The following is a 19,451-nucleotide window of genomic DNA, read 5'->3' as shown; positions in this document are numbered from 1 at the left end:
ATTGTTTTCAATTTTTAAAACCTCAGCACAGATGATTTCCTCTCCCAGATTCTGTTCCCATTTGTGGCTTACTAGAACTTTCAATTTTTCCTTTCTGCATCTGTCACATCCTAGGGAAAGTAAAGATTATAGCTGACAAAGCTCTAATTAAAAGAGGCATTTCACATTTGACCTCAGATACTTACTGAATGACTCTGGGCAAATAATTGAACTATTGACTCCCTCATTTCCCTCAACTCTAGGAAATAATAACAGCATCTACCTCGCAGGCTTGTTGTGATAATTATATGAGATAATGTTTGCAAAGTATATGCCATATATAATAATATTCAGTTTCTTCCTTTTAAAAACTAAAGAATATGAGGGCAATTAATTTTACAGTATATTGCATAAAAGGACTGGATATCAATGTTTCAATTAAATAATTAGAATTTCTTTTTCTCCCTTCTTTCAAATACTTGGAACATGGCCCAAGAAAATGGAACTGAATAATTATTCTGTAGTATCTGAGTTCATCTTGCTTGGACTAACCAAATCACAGAATCTCCAAATTTTCTTCTTTCTTGGATTTTCTATGGTATATATTGGAATTGTATTAGGGAATCTGCTCATCTTGATCACTGTGACCTTTGACTCACGTCTTCACACTCCAATGTATTTTCTGCTGGCAAATCTCTCCTTAATTGACATGATCTTGGGCTCCTTTGCTACCCCAAAGATGATTGTGGACTTTCTCCGACAGCACAAGACTATCTCCTGGTGGGGTTGTTTCTCCCAGATGTTTTTTATGCATATTCTTGGTGGGAGTGAAATGATGCTGCTTGTTGCCATGGCAATTGATAGATATGTTGCCATATGTAAACCCCTCCACTACATGACTATTATGAACCATCGGGTGCTTTTGGGATTGATATTGACTTCTTATGCTGTTGGTTTTGTTCACTCATCAAGCCAGATGGCGTTTATGTTGAATTTGCCTTTCTGTGGACCCAATACAGTGGATAGTTTCTTTTGTGATCTTCCCTTGGTGATCAAGCTTGCCTGTAGAGACACTTATGTGATACAGCTCCTGGTAATTGCTGATAGTGGGCTTCTGTCCCTCATATGTTTCATCCTTTTACTCTTCTCTTACACAATCATAATCTATTCTGTTCGGCACCGGGCCTCTGGTGGGTCTTCCAAGGCTCTCTCCACTCTTTCAGCTCATATTACAGTAGTCACTTTATTCTTTGCACCATGTGTCTTCATCTATGTGTGGCCTTTCAGCAGATATTCTGTTGATAAGATACTTTCTGTGTTTTATACAATTTTTACACCCCTACTGAATCCCATTATTTATACACTGAGGAATCAAGAGGTAAAAGCAGCCATTAAGAAAATACGGAATCGACAAATAAATTCCAAGCATAACCTATAATTGAGAGTTCTAAAGAACTTTCTTTTCTAGACATTTTAAAGAAATAGTTTGGTAAAAGACCTTTTCTGACAGAAGTCCTTCCTTTTTGAAGGACATTGAAAGTGTTTTGTAAAGTGTTTCTTTAATGTCTAAAATATTTTTTCTCTCTCAAAGTATATTATTATGTGTACCACCCAATGAGGAACCTCTGATCCTTTTACTAGGTCTGTTATTGGTGACATTCTACTTTATATTGAGATTTGAGAGAGTGTGTGTGTATGTGTGTGTGCCTACCAGAGATAAGAACTTGAAATAATTTCAAGGAGAATAGAATAAATGCAGAGAAGAGGAGTAAGATGAGCTGTTGAAAGTGAGCAAGACTTGATTTAGGAGAAGTGATACAGCCCAGGATACCCAAACAGAGTGAAACATGCCTTTTTCTACTTTACATTTTGTTGCAGAGTCGGGAAACAAGATTCACATTCAGATTCGGTCTGATCTCTGATCTAATAACTTAAAGCAAATGGTTCTGAGTTGGTAATTAAAATCTTCATCCATGAAAACCAATCCAGAACATGAGTAGTTCTCTTCAAAGCAGCATTTTTCCTGGTCCTCAGCAGAAATTTCTTGCTGATATTTCTTAAAACCATCAGAATGTTTTCTTTTCACATATCTTTCCATGACTGAATGTCAGTATCTAAGATATTCTGCTACATAACTCATAAAATACTCCCTGATATATTAGCTTCCCCAGTCTCTTTTCACTGAACCACATTCTAGAGCTCTATCATCTCAGAGTACCTATCCTGGACTAGCTCCCCTCCCACACCTGATCTCTTGTTTCCTTATTCTGAATAAAATATATAGCAGAAAAAGGCACAAGTTTCAATACTATTTGGGCTTTATTACTTCTCCTAGACCCAGTATTGTTTACTTTTAACAGGCCATCTCATGCCTCCTCTCTGCATTCCTTCTATTCTCCTGGACTGGAAACTTAAAAGTCACAAAAGCTATAGATGAATGTGATGTGTCATTGCTCTAACAGTACAAATTGCTCTAACAATATAAAGTACTAAACAAATCTGTTTTGTGTCGTATGTCCTTTCCTGGGTTAGGAAGGAAGGAGCAGTTACTATTTTTCACAATTTATTGTTTATCCTTCATTCTTGAAGAGAATTGAAGGACCAAACCAATGATATCAGAAAGGTGATGTCTTGATTAATAAGTGAACTGAATTTAAATGAGGCAGTATTGTGCAAAGTCATCAGACTCACTCTCTCCTCCAGAGCTATTTAGATGCAATAGCAAGTCATTGATCAAAATGACTATAGAGGAGAGAGAATAAATCAGGGGGAAATATTATGGAAAGATATACAATTAGTAATTGTAACTGTGAAAAAAAAATTATAGTAAGTTTCTCTGATAAAGAACTCATTTCTCAAATACATAGAAAAATAAGTCAAATTTATAAAATTAAGATCCATTCTTCAATTTATAAATGGTCAGAGTATATGAGCAGAAAGTTTTGAGACAAAGCTATCTATAACCATATGAAAAAATGCTTTAAGTCACTCATGATTATAGAAATACAAATTAAAATACTTCTGTGATACAATCAACCACTATAATTTTGGATAATATGACAGAAAAGAAAAATGACAAATACTGAAAGATTGAGACACTGGAATTAAGAGCTGATTCAGCCATTCTGTAAATTAGTTTGACACTATGCCTCAAAACTAAAAAATTATGCAAATCCTTTGACCCTGCAATATCTCTATGAGGTATGTATCCCAAACAGATAAAAAAAATCAAAAAGGAAACAGCTATATGTACAAACATATTCATAATAGCTCTTTTATTGGGAAGAAAGACTTCATAATTAAGAAGATGTCCATTAATTGAGGAAAGGCTAAACAAGTTCTGATATTTTATTATGATGAAATGCTATCATGCTATAAGAAATGATAAGTAGGATGCTCTCAGGAAAACCTGTAAAAACTTATATAACTGATACAAAGTAAAGTAAGCAGAACTAGGAGAACATTTGTTACAATAAAAGCAATATTGTATTATTATCAACTGAAATTGACATAATTCTCAGCAATCCAATAATCCAAGATAATTCTGAAAAACTTGTGGTGAAAAATGTTATCTACCTCCAGAGAAATTTATGGAATTTGAATGAATATTAAAGCTTACTTTATATATTTTTATTTATTTTTCTTTCTTGGGGGGGGGAGGTTTCTGTGTTGCTGCTGTTATTGTTATTACAATATGACAGAGTTGTGACAGTGTGACAGATATAGAAATATTTTGTATGATCACATATGTATGACACATACCAAAATACTTGTCTTTTCAAGAAGAGAAGGAAACGGAGAAAAGGGAGAGAAGTTGGAACTCAAAACTTTTTTATAAATAGTAAAAGGTTTTTTTTTTTAATAGGTAATTGGAAAAAATAAAATGAAAGAAAGAAAAAAAAACAAAGAAAAGCACAAAGTAATTGGGACAAAATGAATTAGCAATCTAGGAAAGAAACCATTTGAATTTGTTTGATGACACATGACTATAAAATGAATAAGACTTGTTTTTTTGGGGAGGGAGAGCAACTAAGTTTTCATGTTAACTCATAAGTAATTATACATTCCTCTTTCAAGGGTCACAGCAATACAGGCATATTAGAGTTGTAATTTAAGGAAAAACTTTCCTTCTATTCTCTTGCATTTATTCAATGTAGTCCCTATGCTGATTTAAAGTTATTCTCTTTCTGATATGGAGAATTTGTTAAAGAAAGGAGTAAAATCAAAGATGTTTTTCAGAGAAGACAATGAAATAAAAAATTTGGTCCCTTAGAGAAAAGATAAATTAAATTAGCTAAAGTGTTCAGTTTCTAGTATCTGATCTATATTGAAATGATATGAGAGTTTTGAAGTACATATGTGGGAAGTCCTAAGTATGGAACTTTTAGGGGACTGTGGAATGATTTTATATTATCTAATTATGGTTTTGCTGAAAGAAATACAGATTTGGGGTTTTCCTTATAAAATCAAAATAAATTATTTCAGATGAAAGATTGTTTTAGACTAGTGGGGTTGGTGAGAACCAGGCATCTGAAGGGAAAGACCAGATCTCCAAGTAGACTTAACTCTAGTACTTAAAGTACAGTCACAGTAATACTTCAAAGATTGAATTGCTGTTGCAAAAATTTCTACTTCAAGAAAAAGCTTATTGGAAGAAAAACTGTTGATTGACAGAACTGATTGGAAGGAAATGCTTACTATTTAGATAAACTAGTTAAACAGGAAAGGTTCTACCTTCACCTAGTCCTCATAATACTGTGTCTTGAATTTTCCGGTTAAAATGACATTTGCACAAATCTCTCATAGCACCTCTCCTGGAATTCCTTTGTCTCTAACATTCTTTCTTATATCTTATTCATTTACATTACATTACATAAATCCTCCAACCTCCTTCCTGGCAGAGTTTAATGTCAATGAAGACAAAAATTGTATGAGTGTGAGTGGTAGACTCCAAGGTATGGTGGAACTTCCACTGGTTTTGCATCAGATGACCTAGTGAACTGCTACTTACTACTTTTAGTTTTCTATTCTGTAAAAAGAAGTCAGGATGTGATAATCAGGATAAATTCAGAGACAACAAGACCTGCTTCTACTATCACTTCTGATGAATATAATTAAGTGATGAACAAATCATATAATCTCTCAATAAATGAATGAATGATAAACACTTATTAGAAAGCTGCTATTTGTAAACACTGTGCTAAATGCTGGGGATATAAGTAGAAAAATAAAACCCAATTTTAAAGAGTTTATAATTGGGGTAGACAACATATTAAAAAAGATCCATCTACAGAGCATGTGAAAAGCTCCAAGATCCTAAGGTTATTACAATGGGGTGAATGTCAAAATCCAAGTGTCTTTAAATTACACAAATAAATCAGATGATAGTGTTAAGAATACTGAAAGGCAAAGATAAGGTAAGGTAAAAAAAAGGTAAGGCTCCAAAGATCCTAAGAGTCAATGGTAGTGTACAGGCTAAAGCTTGGTGGTCTCTCATCTCGTTGGAAGAGTGTTATTGATTCAGATATTATCCAAGCCATTTGAATAATCAGTTGTCCTGAGTAGTGGCTCTAGCAATTAAGAATACGAATTGCAAAAAAGATGCCAATCTGCACTGTTAGAGAGCTGTTCCTTACTAGGAGTTCCTTATATGTTCGAAATTGCAGTTTTAGTGTAAAAAACATTTTTACATTTAAGGCCTCATTTCTAAAATATATAGAAAATTGACTCGAATTTATAAGAATTCAAGCCATTCTCCAATTGGTAAACAGTCAAAGGATAAGAACAGGCAATTTTCAGATGAAGAAATTAAAACCATTTTAGTGATATGAAAAGGTGTTCTAAATTACTATTGATCAGAGAAATGCAAATTAAAACAACTCTGAGAAAAACAAATTAAAACTACTATGCATCTCTCAGATTGGCTAAGATGACAGGAAAAGACAAGGATGAATGTTGAAGGGAATGTGGGAAAACTGTGACATTAATACATTGTTGGTGGAATTTTGAATGGATCCAGTCGTTCTAAAGAATGCTCAAAAAGTTATCAAACTATACATACCCTTTGATCCATCATTATTTCTACTGGGCTTATATCCCAAGGAGATCTTAAAGAAGGAAAAGGGACCCACATGTGCAAAAATGTTTGTAGCAGCCTTTTTGTAGTGGCAAGAAACTGGAAACTGAGTGGGTGCGCATCAGTTGGAGAATGGCTGAATAAGTTGTGGTACACGAATGTTATGGGATATTATTGTTCTATAAGAAACAGGATGATTTCAGAGAGGCCTGGAAAGTCCTACATAAACTGATGCTAAGTGAAATGAGTAGAACCAAGTGATCATTATACATGCTAACAACAAGATTATGCAATGATCAATTCTGATGGACATGACTCCAGCAATGATTGTGGCCAGTTCCAAAGATCTTATGATGAAGAGAGCCATCTGCACCCAAAGAGAGGACTGTGGGAACTGAGTGTGGATCACAACACGGAATTTTCATTTGTTTTTTGTTTTTTTGCTTGCATTTTGTACTTTTTCTCATTTATTTTTCCTTTTTGATCTGATTTTTCTTGTGCAGCAAGATGATTGTATAACTATGTACACATATATTGGATTTAACATATATTTTAAGATATTTAACATATATTGAATTACTTGCCATCTAGGAGAAGGGGTGGGGCAAGGAGGGGATAATTTGGAACACAAGGTTTTGTAAGGGTCAATGTTGAAGAGTTATCCATGCATATATTTTGAAAATAAAAAGCTTCAATAAAAAATGATTAAAAAAAAAACCCAATAATACCAAAGGGGAATTGAATTAGATAATTTCTAAGGTCCATTTAAGGTTTATAAATTGAGACTTATTTTTTCTTTTGTATCTTTAGCATCTAACATGTGATAGGCATTTCACTAATATTTATTGAATTTCTTAAGGAAAATAAGATTATAGAATCTATCAACAAGGTTTTAAATAATTTAATAATTGTTACCATTTAAAAAATCAATTTTCAATTATTCTTCAGAAACTTTGTGAAATTCCTGGAATATAATAGAAGCTAACACCATTTTTTAAGCCATTTTTCCTTTTTATCTTGAAACAATCAGGGTTAAGTGCCTTGCCCCAGGCATATAGCAAATAAGCAGCAAGTATCTGAGTTCAAGCCTATAGATTCTATAACTAATGCTCTATCTATTCTGCCATCTAGCTGACCTTTCTTATTTTTTTTTAATAAGGCAATTGGATTTAAGTGGCTCGTCCACTTCTGGGAATAGTGAGACTTGGGATTTCATTCTAAACAAGAAAAATTCAGGATATGGAATAAACAAATCAAATAATGCTCAAGAGGAGAGTCCCAAACCTCAAAAGGCTAGGGAAGGAAATAAACACCTATTGTGCCTTTATCCAGTCTTTCACAATTGTCAGTGAATACTCAGAGGCTAAGGAGTGAAATTCCTTCCAGATTCATAGTGTACAACCCATGGCAGGTTACAAAGCCACTGATCTTATCCCTCTTTCATACATATCTTCCCCTAGAGCAATATTTTACTTGCTTGCTTTGACCACTTTCTTCAGGAAAGAACTAAATGGTAAATCAAAGCATGATACAACCACTTGCAACAAGAATTTTGTCTGGAGCTAGAATGTGTTCAAAAGTCAGCCACATCTATGCTTTCTTCTTACCTCTGGAAAAATCGAAACATAAAAAATTGAACATAAAAGTCCAAAAGATTTTCTTGTTGTTTCCAAGAGCTTTTTAGTAACGGTGGGGAATTATTTCCTAGTTCCCTAGCTTGTTCATTACTTCATAAGAATTGTTTATTAAGGGATGCTAAGCATTGTTTGTTAAGCAATATGAGAATTTCAGGAAATTTCAAGTAAAAATTCACAAAACATTAAAAAATGATTGCCACAATGGTTCCTATTACTGTTACAGAAAAATAATGTCCCAGACTACATGTGCATTCCTGTTCCTTAAATGTTAAGTGACATTCAGTATATATTTGTACTTGGATTGTACTTAGAAATATCATTCTGAGCAACTGACTTCTGCATGAAATATTGGAAAAGAAGCTCCCACCATTGTAAGTATGGATATTTAAGTAATAATATTGATTTGAAATGATGCTATAAAGAAGAACTTGACCAGTGAAGAGCAAGTCATACAATGGAATATGTCTCGGATCATAGACAAGAGACTAAGTGGCATCATAGAACTAGTCTTGTGATTTCATAGGGATAGATGAAGAGATATCCTTATAAAAAGTTAACAATTAAATTACTAAAAATGGAGGGCACCTTCTTAATGTTCACTATTAATATTTTCTCTGTCATTTTCTAATATGTAGACAATCAAGAAAACAATAAATCAAGCCATAGTTTGTATTGCTTGCCAATTTCCAAGACATAGGTACTTACATAATAAATCTGTTCTTAGCAATGTTTTTGTTCTAGGATATTCCTGAGTATATCCCTTTACAATGCAGATTTTCATTGGCTCTACATTAAAGAATCATTTTGCCAATGGCAGATATAAGAAAATCTTTCTCAGCATTTTGAAAGATAGCAAAATGATGTAGTGCATAAACCACTGGCATTGGAGTAATAAAATTCTGAATTTGCCAATTCTGCATATGATATTGGTAAAGTTATGACTTCTCTAGGCCACATTTTTCTCATTTGTAAAAAGTGAGAATAGAACCAGATTATCTGAAAGGCCACTTTGGGATCTAAATCTATGGTCTTATTAACTGACCAAATGAATATAGAAATGCCCACAAGACATTATTCAGTGTAATTTTACTTTTAATTTGGTACATTTTATAGGATTCACTTTGGTCTCTGAACTGAGACAGCTGCTTGTCACACTAGACTTCAGAGGAAAATATCTTGCTAGAATGAGTAGTGACAGGGATTTGAAGTAATCCTGTGAAGAAAGGTAGCACGGATTCCTGGCTATAGAGTTGGCCTTCAACCTGGACAATGTGGGTTCAGGCCCTATCTCTGACACATAATAGTTGTATTACCCTGGCTACCTCATTTGACTTCTCTCTGCTCTAAATAACCCTCTAAAACTACAAGTTAGAGAACAGCTCCATTGGTAGAAGTCATTTCCTATATTAATAAAATCATAGGTCCACAGCAAAAACAAAATAGAAATAACATTGTTATTTCCCATTAAGATTGTTATTGTTCTAAAAAGGGACAATATAGTCCATAAAAGAAATGCTATTAATTCAAAAGGAACTGTGTAATTTTCAATTTTCAAATCATCTCACGTCATATTTAGTACATGTTAATTGAATTAAGTTAATTGAAATTAAGTAATTCAGCCAAATCTATGACTGTCCTAAGAAGAAGCTGTCAAAAATAGTACTTGTTTGTTATTCTAAAGGTCTTCTAATCTCTCTTCTTTCATGCTAGACATAGACAAATATATAATAGGCAATCCATGTTTTCTTTATTCTTTGTCACTTTGTTCCTAAATTGTAAGTATGTAAGTATTCATAGAACCTGAGAATGTTAGAGTTGGGAAAGATGGCCTGGCAAGATAAGTTGATTGATCCAATACCATATAAAGGATCAACTCATATTTATTGAATCAGGCAGTATTTCAGATTTCCTGAATCTATCCACTGCTTTCTACACAACCATGAAAGTGATAACTCAATATAGCATAATAAGGCTAATAAAGCATCTTCGAGATAATAACTTATTTGATTCTCACAGCAACCATGGAAGGTAAAGTCAAGAGGTATTATCCCCATTTTATAGATGAGAAAATGGGAGCTGAGAAATGTTAAATTATTTGTCCATAGCTAATGTTTGAGACAAGATTCTAACCAAAATATTCCAGACTCCAAATCTAATACTTTATTCCCCTATGCTATACAGTTTTTCATTGCCAAAGGATATAGATAGATATTTCTCCAAGTTAAAGTCCTGACCTGAGAGAGTGGGGGAAGGCTTAAGGGAAAAAAAAAACTTATGAAGAATAGAGCCATAAACCAATAGGAGAGGAGTCAAATAATTGCCTTGTTGCATTAAGGGTTCAATACAGACTAGAGAGCATAAAATTATATTGAAAACTTTTGGGATATTTTTCAAACTTTATTAACTATCATATGTATAGATGAAAAGGAGGCAGATGGCAGAAACAATTCAGGGAGAGGTTTGGTATGATGAATGATGGATTCTGGGATTCTAGAGTAAAAAACAATTAGAGTTGAAACATTGATCAGAAGGGAAAGAGAGAGAGAAAGAGGGAGGAGAGAGAAAAGGAAAGAAAGGGGGGTGGGGGGAGAGACATTTAGCCAGTGCAGGAGTGATGGCCTGAAAAAGAATTGAAAATTAGATGGTATGATGAGGATGGTGAGGAAGAAGAATAGAGTTGGTAATAATGCATAGAGAAAGACAAAATGATAGATGATGATTTTGTAAAAGACTTTCAGAGTTCAGGAACATGGAAGTGGGACACTTGAGGATGATGGCAAGATTAATGCTATAATCATCTCTAAGCATAGCTGAAGTAGAATGGAGGAGTGAGTCTTAGAAACCAGTAGTTTGAAAAACCTGAAAGTTCAGTTATATAAGTAGGCATCAATAGATACAGTGGAGTCCTTTAATCTGAAAGGAAAAAATGTCCTAGATAGAAAGATAATGAGCCAGACACTGAACTTATTCAATAATGAATGTCCTAGTAGTTGTAGATAATAGTCACTTGGATCTGGACTGCATGAAAAATTTAAGTAGTGTGAAAAGTTGCTGAATGATGAGAGAGAGTATTTGCAAGTGGCTTGAAAAGAAATAAGTATTTTTATATGGCCATACTAATCAGTAAGCGATCAACAGAAAAGGTATAGCATGCATTGAAAAGAGTATTGAAAGAAGTTGTATCACCAGCAGACAACATATCAGTGAGGAACAAAAGATGGAAGGAGTAAGAGAGAAAAAAGTTTAAGATAAAGCGTGGTTTGTTAATTACAGAATAAAAGTTTCACAGGGAACGTTGGTGAGGATGTGGGTGCAGGCAGATCTAAAGCAGGACAAGGAGAGGAATACCGAGGAGGATTTGTAACAAAGAAGCAATAAATTAGTAGTAAGGTACTACTACTGAAAATTTGTGCATTGGTAGACTAAAGTTCAGCATCATTGGGATAAAGAAGAATTCAAAGAGGTTAGAGTAAGCTATACATTTAAAAACAAAAACAAGCCTAGACATAGTATCAAGAGTTAGAGAGAGATCCCTTAACAGAAGGATAGGCTATTCAACATTGGCTCTACAAGGCCTATGAGAAATCCCTGAATCTATCTAGGTTAGCTGAAGCTGGCTTCCTTTGGTCCAAGACCAGAAACGATGGAGAAAGTATTAATAGTGCAGATAGACCTTGAACATTTATTGCACATACATTTTCCCTCTAGAGAGCCTACTGTTAAACATTTGCTAATATAGCCATAAACAGAATACTGAAGGATATTCATTTCTTTCACAAGAAGAAAAAGAACCACAGAGTTTTCAGATTTCTGGCCAAGATCCAGGATAACTGAACACTTAGTTGAGAAGATATTTCAGTTAAGCTGAATATTTGGTATCATCATCTGCAAAACATCTCTACTTCCATCTTCTAAAGGGGTTTGTAGGTTCACAAATTTAGAACTGACCTCAGGAACCATCTACTCCAATCCTTCATTTTATAAATGAAAAAAGTGATGATCTTTGACATAAAATAACTTGACCAAAATCATACAATAAGTATAAATGATGAGTTTTGAATTCAGAACCTCTCACTCCAGATCCAGTGTTCTTTTCACTGTAGTGCATGCAGGAATTCTGTTTTTGTATTTTGATGAAGCAAATGACTTACAGATACAAGTTGGGCAGAGGTAGTCTCTTTAGTATTCATTAAAACAGGTTAGCCAAAGGTAATTTCTCATCATCTCCCAACTAGGAATAAGAATTGCTAATGAGGAAATCTTCTCCATCAATACAGATCAGAGACTTGTCAAATTAAAGCAACAAGTTTTCACTGAGTATTGACTGTGAGTCAGAACCTGTTAAACATTAGGTATACAAAGAAAGTCTTTCACCTAATAGTCCTTAATCTTAAGGATTTCACAATCTAATGGAAGATAGCATGTAAACAACTATATACAAATAAGATATATACAAAATAAATAAGAAAAAATCTCAGAAGGAAGGAACTAAGATTAAAGAAGACTAGAAAAGGCTTCTTACAATGTTATTTGGGTTTTTTTTTTCTTTTGGTTAAGAGATATATTCACAAAGCTTTTCTGCAGCCTTTCTCCACATTTTCCACAGTAATTGATTTTTTAAAATGTAATGTTCTCAATAAGAGAATATTCTGTAATTTCAGTACCAGAGTCACCAAAGTTTGTATACCAATGTCAAAGATATTTCCTAAGCAAAATTTGAATCTGACAGCATAAGCAAGAAAGCAAACATTATAAAATAATAAAATGTATCTGCCTAAACAGGACATGCAAATGGCATATTTTGCTCTTCTGCCCCTACCTTCCCAATGTGTGCATGACTATAATACAAAAACAGGATATAAAGAACACAATAGTGTTTTGCAGAAATAAGACTATATATATATATTTCTATATCCACATGGTGACTGTCCCTAATCCCTTTCCAGTTTGATTCTGGGACTGGGATCCTCTTCAGTCACTAGAATAGATGTAACTTTAGTTTACATAATACAAAAGAAGAAACATAAATAATGAAGAAATACTGTCAACCAGTGAAAGTGACTGTAATTGGAAGAGGGAAATGCTTGCTAGTAACATCAAGGAGGCTGTTGCCTCTGGATCTTAGAATATGTAGAAGAGAGTAGAGTATAAATAAAAAGACAGGAAAAGTAGGTAGTGACCAGGTTATTAAAGGCCTTTAAAAACCCATTGATCTAGAAGTAATGATAAACCACTAGAGTCTTTTTTGTAATAGAAGGATGATATGATCAGATTTGTGCTTTAGGAAATCAATTTGACAGATAAAATAAAGTGGCCAATCAATATACTATTGTAACACAGTTGTCCTTTCTACTTTGTTATTTTCTCAATCACAGGTTCAATATATTGTAGTTTGACATAAAAAATTAAATGGTAATATTTTGATAATTTTATGGAAGTAGTAGATGACACACCAAAGTCAGCAGATGTCACAAAAGTTTAAAAACTCAGAAATGCATAAAACATATATATGTATATATATATATATATATATATACCATTATGTAATTTAAATATTTTAATATCATAATAATTTAGACCTTTTCTCTTGTATAAAGAAGGGGCCATTTTTTTGAAGTTTTTTTCAGATTGTGGGGACATCATATCCCCAATTCTTGTGGTGTAGTAGGAATAACTGTAATTTGCTCATGAAGTGATAAGAACCATCACAAAAGTGTTAGCATTGTCAAAGAAAAGAAGGTAAAGCATTTGAAAGATATTGGGAAGGTATAAATGACAGGATGTGGCACCTGATTTGATTTGGGGGAAGAGAATGAAGATTTATGCTGACATGTGGGTTATAAACCTAAGTGACATAGAGTTCTTGCTAACAATAGAAAACTTAGAAACAGGAGGACTTTGGGAGGATAAGGATATAAATTAAAGTTTAGATATGGTGAATTTTCAATAGACAGTTGGAGATGTAACACTGGAGGACAGGAGAGAGGTTAAGGTTGGACAACTAAATCTGAAAATCATTTGCATAAACATGATAATTGAAACCATGGAAATTGTTGAGATCAACAAGCAAAATAGTTTGGAAGAAAAGAGAAAGCACCAGGTTGAGTTATAGAGAAAACTCACAATTAATGTATATAACCTGGATAAAGTTCCTGAAAAGGAAGCTGCAAAGTCAAATAAGTAGGGTAAGAATCAGGAAAGAGTAGTGAAATGAAAATATAAAGAGAAAAGATCATCCAGAAGCAAAGGTTAGTCAGCAATATTAAAGACAGAGGAAAGATTTTTTAAAAATGAGGATTGGGAAAAGGCCATTAGATTTTAGGTAATGAAAAAACTTTGATAAGATCAATTTCAGTTGAATGATAAAATCAAATGCCAGACTGAAGAAAATTAACATCTGGTAAGAAGGCAGTGGAGGTACCCATTGTAAACAGATTTCTCAAGGAGTTTATCTACAAAAAAAGGAGAAAAGATATGAAAGAATAGTGGATGAGGATGGGTAAAATGAGGAAGGTTTTTTGAGGATGAGGGATGAATAGGCAAAACAGAAACAGCCAGTTAATAGGGAGAGATTTAAGATAGTGGGAAATTGAGAAAGATAGAGGGGAGAAACAAAATGCGATCACCAAACACATAAAGATAGTGCTTTTGACAAGGTCAAGGGGATGTTCTTCTTCTTCTTAGACTAGGATTAAGAGGTGAGGAATAAAATATAATTTGAAGAGGGAAAAAGGAGGAAGCTTTAGGTTAATGATCTTATTTTCTTTAGTGAAATAATCATCTAATAGGATGAGAAGAGGAGAAGCTATAAGAGGTTTAAGGAAAGATTAGGAATAGACACTGTTGTGTGTGGTTTGTGGAGTATTATGATGTGGAGTTTTAAAAGGATTACCTGGTTGCTGTGAGGACTCAGTTAAGATTATGTAAAATAAATTTAGAGTAGATCCCTTCAGAAACTCATCATTGTTTGTAATTTTCTCTGCTTTCTTTCAATAGAGTAGGAATGAAGACTGCTGATGCTAGAAGTGATCTAAGGCTGAAGCTTGACAATATCATTGATAGGTGAAGAGGTTCAAGGGACATAGCCAAAGAGCTCACTGTAGAAAAAAAGGGAAGAGAGTATGGCCATAGCAGGTATGTTGCCTTGAGGAGAAAATACTGAGGACCTGAGGGAATGGAGAGCAGCATTTGGAGTTGGAGGGCAGAGAAAGATATGGACTGATAACAGAAAACAATTAGATAAAGGAGTTTCAGAGTCTATGGACATTTATGAGGAATGCTTTTAGGTGAGGTGAGATCAAATGCATGACCATCTTTGTTTCATCTGACATGAGATGAGGAATCTTTCATAGGAATGAATAAATTGAGGAATAGAGAGATTAGAATTTTTGAGGAAGTATCAATATGTACATTGAAGTCCCTTAATATTAGAGCAGGAATTGATGAGAAGAGATTGTGAAACAAGCCCTAAACCATTGCAAAAAGGGAGGAGTGTCCTAGAGATTGATACACAACTACCACCAGAATTTTGATAAATATGGATTCAAATAAACTCAAAATAGTTATTGAGTGATAATGGTAAAGGGAGATCCTGAAAGTGACAATGGGGAGAATACAGGATTCCAACTCTTCCAACATCACCAATAAATCAGACAGTATGAAAGAATGTACAACGAATGCTGGAAAAGGGGGCCAGGAAAGTTGATGAGAACACTCCTTCCATTGTTCTGCAATCTACAGCTGAAGAATTGAATGGGATACTTACTGGTAGACTAAGTGACCTGTCTGTAATTATGCAGACAATATATGTCAGAGACATATTAAATTTAAAAACTTAAATTCGGATCTTCTTGATTGTAAGTTTATTCCCCTATCATAGCCATATTACAGATAAGGAAATAGAAGTAGGTTAGGCAATCAACCCATAGTCAAATAGAAGGGGGTGGCAAATACAGGGCTAGATACATCAATTTGGATTCTAGTTCAATTGTCTTTGCTAATTAAAATGTAATCTAAATCACTAGTGTGTTTTGCTTTGTAGTGCTGTGTTTTTTAATAGGCTAAATGAATTCTTTATTGGGTAAAAGTTCATTCATAGCAATAGGTAAGGGACATTATAATTTTTCTTCTCCAGCAAAAATCAGGATACTTACCCTTTGATTAAAATGAATGAAAATGTAATTCATATTTCTTAGGGAAAAGCAACAAACTATTTAATTTGTGTTTTTATATTTAGCACCATCTTCATGGCTTCTGAAAAAAGAAATATATCTGATACAGAAAACATGGTCAATTCTGTTAGTCACTTCATCCTCCTGGGATTTATCTCCAGCCAGAAGATGCAGAAGATCTACTTTGTGGTGTTCTCGGTGACTTATATCCTAACCTTAATGGGAAATGCAGCTATTGTCTGTGCTGTGCACTGGGATCGGCATCTCCATACACCCATGTACATACTCCTGGGGAATTTCTCCTTCCTGGAAATTTGCTATGTCACCACAACTGTTCCCAACATGTTGGCCAATTTCCTTTCTGAGACCAAGACTATTACTTTTGTTGGTTGTTTTGTCCAATTTTATTTCTTCTTCTCCTTTGGCTGTGATGAAGGTTTCTATCTTTGCATCATGGCATTTGATAGGTACCTTGCTATCTGTCGTCCACTTCATTATCCAACCATCATGACTACCCATCTCTGCACTGGCTTGGTTATCTTTGGCTGGTCATGTGGTTTAATTGTTTTTGTAATACCAGTTGCTCTCATCTCACAGTTGTCCTATTGTGGCCCAAACATTATTGATCATTTCATATGTGATCCTGTCCCACTGATGGCCCTTTCCTGTTCCAAATCCTATATCACAAAGTTCATTTACTCTACTTTCAACACTATTTTTATGGTTGGTACTTTTCTTTTTGTGCTCATCTCCTATGCCTTGGTCATTATTTCTGTGCTGAGGATCCCCTCTGCTGCTGGCAAACATAAAGCATTCTCTACTTGTGCTTCACATCTAGCTGTAGTCATCTTATTCTTTGGTTCTGTTGTCATGATATATGTATTGCCAGGATCAGAGCAATCAGTAGAATTCCAGAAAGTTGTGACACTGTTTTATTCAGTTATCACTCCACTCATCAACCCTTTGATCTACAGCCTTCGAAACAAGGATATGAAAGCTGCTCTGAGGAAAATTCTAGTGACCAAAATGATTGCTCACAAGACATGAAATGCCATTGTGAAATCCATTCATTACCTAATCTGAAATTACAATGAAAGGGGACATAGTAGAGATTTGTATCTATAGATTTCTGTGAGATAATCCTATAGGTTTACTTCTCAGTTTAGGAACCAAACCTAAATTGGTAAATATAACTTTTTTCAAGAATCAAAGTAAAGTAAAATTCTATTTCATATTTTCTCACTAATGAATATGCCCTACAAAAGTTTTTTTTAAGTCTGTAATTCAATTTCTAAACTAATAAGGACATAATCTCTGTGTTAGTATTTAATGAGGCTAATCAAAACGATAGATTAAATTTAAAGGACCAGACATATCATAGAATATATCTCTCCTTTCTGTGTATTGAACTCCAATTGAAGATGTTTTAGCGTGATAATTTCTTTCTATACTGTTACTTTGTGACTTAATATTATCCATTTTACTGTAATGTCCTTTTTCTTTTTAAATTTGTGAATTATAAAAATGGGTCATATGTTTAAATGTGATGTGTGCAATATCTTTAATTCCAAAAAAAATTTTATGAGAAAAAGGCCTTCAACTCTCCCCTCAATCAGAGGAAAAAGTGAATGTGTTTTTTAAAATTAATTTTACATTCTTGTTTGGAAATTTCATCTCGTCCACAAATGAAGCACACCTGTCATTTTCTTCCTTTTCTGCTGCCCCCAAAAGTTAAAAAACACTGGAGCACTGACAAATGTCTTCCTTTCTCTTAAAAACTTGGACATGTTTGGCAGAGGTTGAAATGCATTTGTTTATCTTACTCCTAAATTCTTAAGGGCCAAATAGAAGGATCACTATTGAAAAAAACCAAGTTCATTATCATTGGTCATCTTATTGTTACTATGTTGTTACTATGTACCATGTTCTCCTGGTTCTGCTTACTTCATTCATCATCAGTTTGTTTTTCCAAAACTTTCTGAAATTAGCCTGCTTATCATTTCTTACAGAACAATAATACCCATTACATTCATAAACTTTAACTTATTCAACCATTGTCCAAGTGAAGGGTATTTATTTACTGTTCAGTTCTCTGACACTAAAAAAAAGAACTGCCATAAATATTTTGTACATGTGAGTGCTTTTCCCTTTATTATGATTTCTTTGGGATGCAGACCCAGTAGCAACACTGCTGGGTCAAAGGGTATGCACAGTTTAATAGCCCTTTAGGCATAGTTCCGAATTTCTCTCCAGAATGGTTGGATTGTTTCACAATTCGACCAATAATGAATTATTGTCTCAGTTTTTCCACCTCAAAGTTGTCTTAATTCACATTTCTCTAATCAATAGTGATTTAGAACATTTTTTTTCATACAACTATAGATGGCTTTAATTTCTGCATCTGAAAATTGGATGTTCACATACTTTGACCATTTATCAATTGAGGAATGGCTTGTAGTCTAATAAATTTCAGTCAATTCTCCATATATTTTAGAAATGAACCATTGGCCATAAATCTTCTACTTTCCATTTGATTTTGGCTGTATTGGTTTTATTTATACAAAAACCTTTTTAATTTAGTGTCATCAGAATTATACATTTTGCATTTCATACTATTATCTATTTTTTCTTTGGCCATAAATGCCTTCTAACTTCACAGATCTGACAGGCAAAGTATCACTTGTTCTCCTTTTGTGTTTAAATCATGAAGCCATTTTGACCATATCTTGGTACAAGATAATAGGTGTTGGTCAATGCCTAGTTTCTACCTTATTATTTTCCAGTTTTCCCAGGAATTTTTGTCAGTGAGTTCTTATCTCAGAAGCTAGAGATTTGGGGTTTGTCAAATACTAGATTATAATAGTCAATGACTATTGTGTCTTGTGAACTACACTTATACCACTGATCCACTATTCTATTTCTTAATTAGCATCAAATGATTTTAATGACTTCTTTATAATATGGATTTATGTCTGATACAGCTAGGTCACCATTGATTGGATTTTTTCATTAATTCCTTTTTTAAAGAATTAATTAATTTTTAAAAATACACATTTCTTTGTGAATCATGTTGGGAAAGAAAAATCAGAATAAAAGAGAAAACCACGGGAGAGAGGGAAAAAAAAAAACAGAAAAAACATGTTAACATAGCATGTGTTGATTTATATTCAATTTCCATAGTTCTTTTTCTGAAGGCAGATGCCATTTTTTTAATCCAAAATTTATTGGGATTGCCTTCAGATTTTCACTGAATCACTGAGAATTAAGTCTTCCATAATTGATCCACGCACATTCTTCCTATTATTGTGTACAATGTATTCCTGGTTCTGCTTATTTCATTAAACATCACTTCATGTAAATCTTTTCAAGTCTTTCTAAAATCAGTTTGTACATCTTTTTTTTTTTTATAAAACAATAATATTGTATTACTTTCCTATACTACAACTTCTTCAGTCATTTCCCCAATTGATGATCATCTACTCATTTTCCAATTCTTTGGTACCACAAAAAAAGCAGCTACATTTTTGCACATGTGGGTAATTTTCCCTTTTTTATGATTTCTTTGGGATACAGACCTAGTAGAGACAC

The 19,451-nt window shown here is 33.7% G+C and overlaps 2 protein-coding genes across 2 annotated transcripts; both read left to right on the top strand.

Annotated features, from left to right (window-relative positions):
• Positions 1 to 478: 478 nt before the first annotated feature.
• Positions 479 to 1,417, top strand: LOC127552510 (olfactory receptor 4K13). The gene has a single exon (XM_051983017.1). The coding sequence runs from the start codon at positions 479 to 481 to the stop codon at positions 1,415 to 1,417; it is 939 nt and encodes a 312-aa protein (XP_051838977.1).
• A 14,548-nt stretch (positions 1,418 to 15,965) lies between these two features.
• On the top strand, positions 15,966 to 16,910 carry LOC127546616 (olfactory receptor 11G2-like). Its single transcript, XM_051973643.1, has one exon. The coding sequence runs from the start codon at positions 15,978 to 15,980 to the stop codon at positions 16,908 to 16,910; it is 933 nt and encodes a 310-aa protein (XP_051829603.1). The 5' UTR covers positions 15,966 to 15,977.
• The last annotated feature ends 2,541 nt before the right edge of the window (positions 16,911 to 19,451 follow it).

The sequence above is a fragment of the Antechinus flavipes genome, chromosome 2, assembly GCF_016432865.1.
Source record: "Antechinus flavipes isolate AdamAnt ecotype Samford, QLD, Australia chromosome 2, AdamAnt_v2, whole genome shotgun sequence".
Classification (NCBI taxonomy): Eukaryota; Metazoa; Chordata; class Mammalia; order Dasyuromorphia; family Dasyuridae; genus Antechinus; species Antechinus flavipes.
This window is presented reverse-complemented; position numbering and strand designations above follow the sequence as displayed.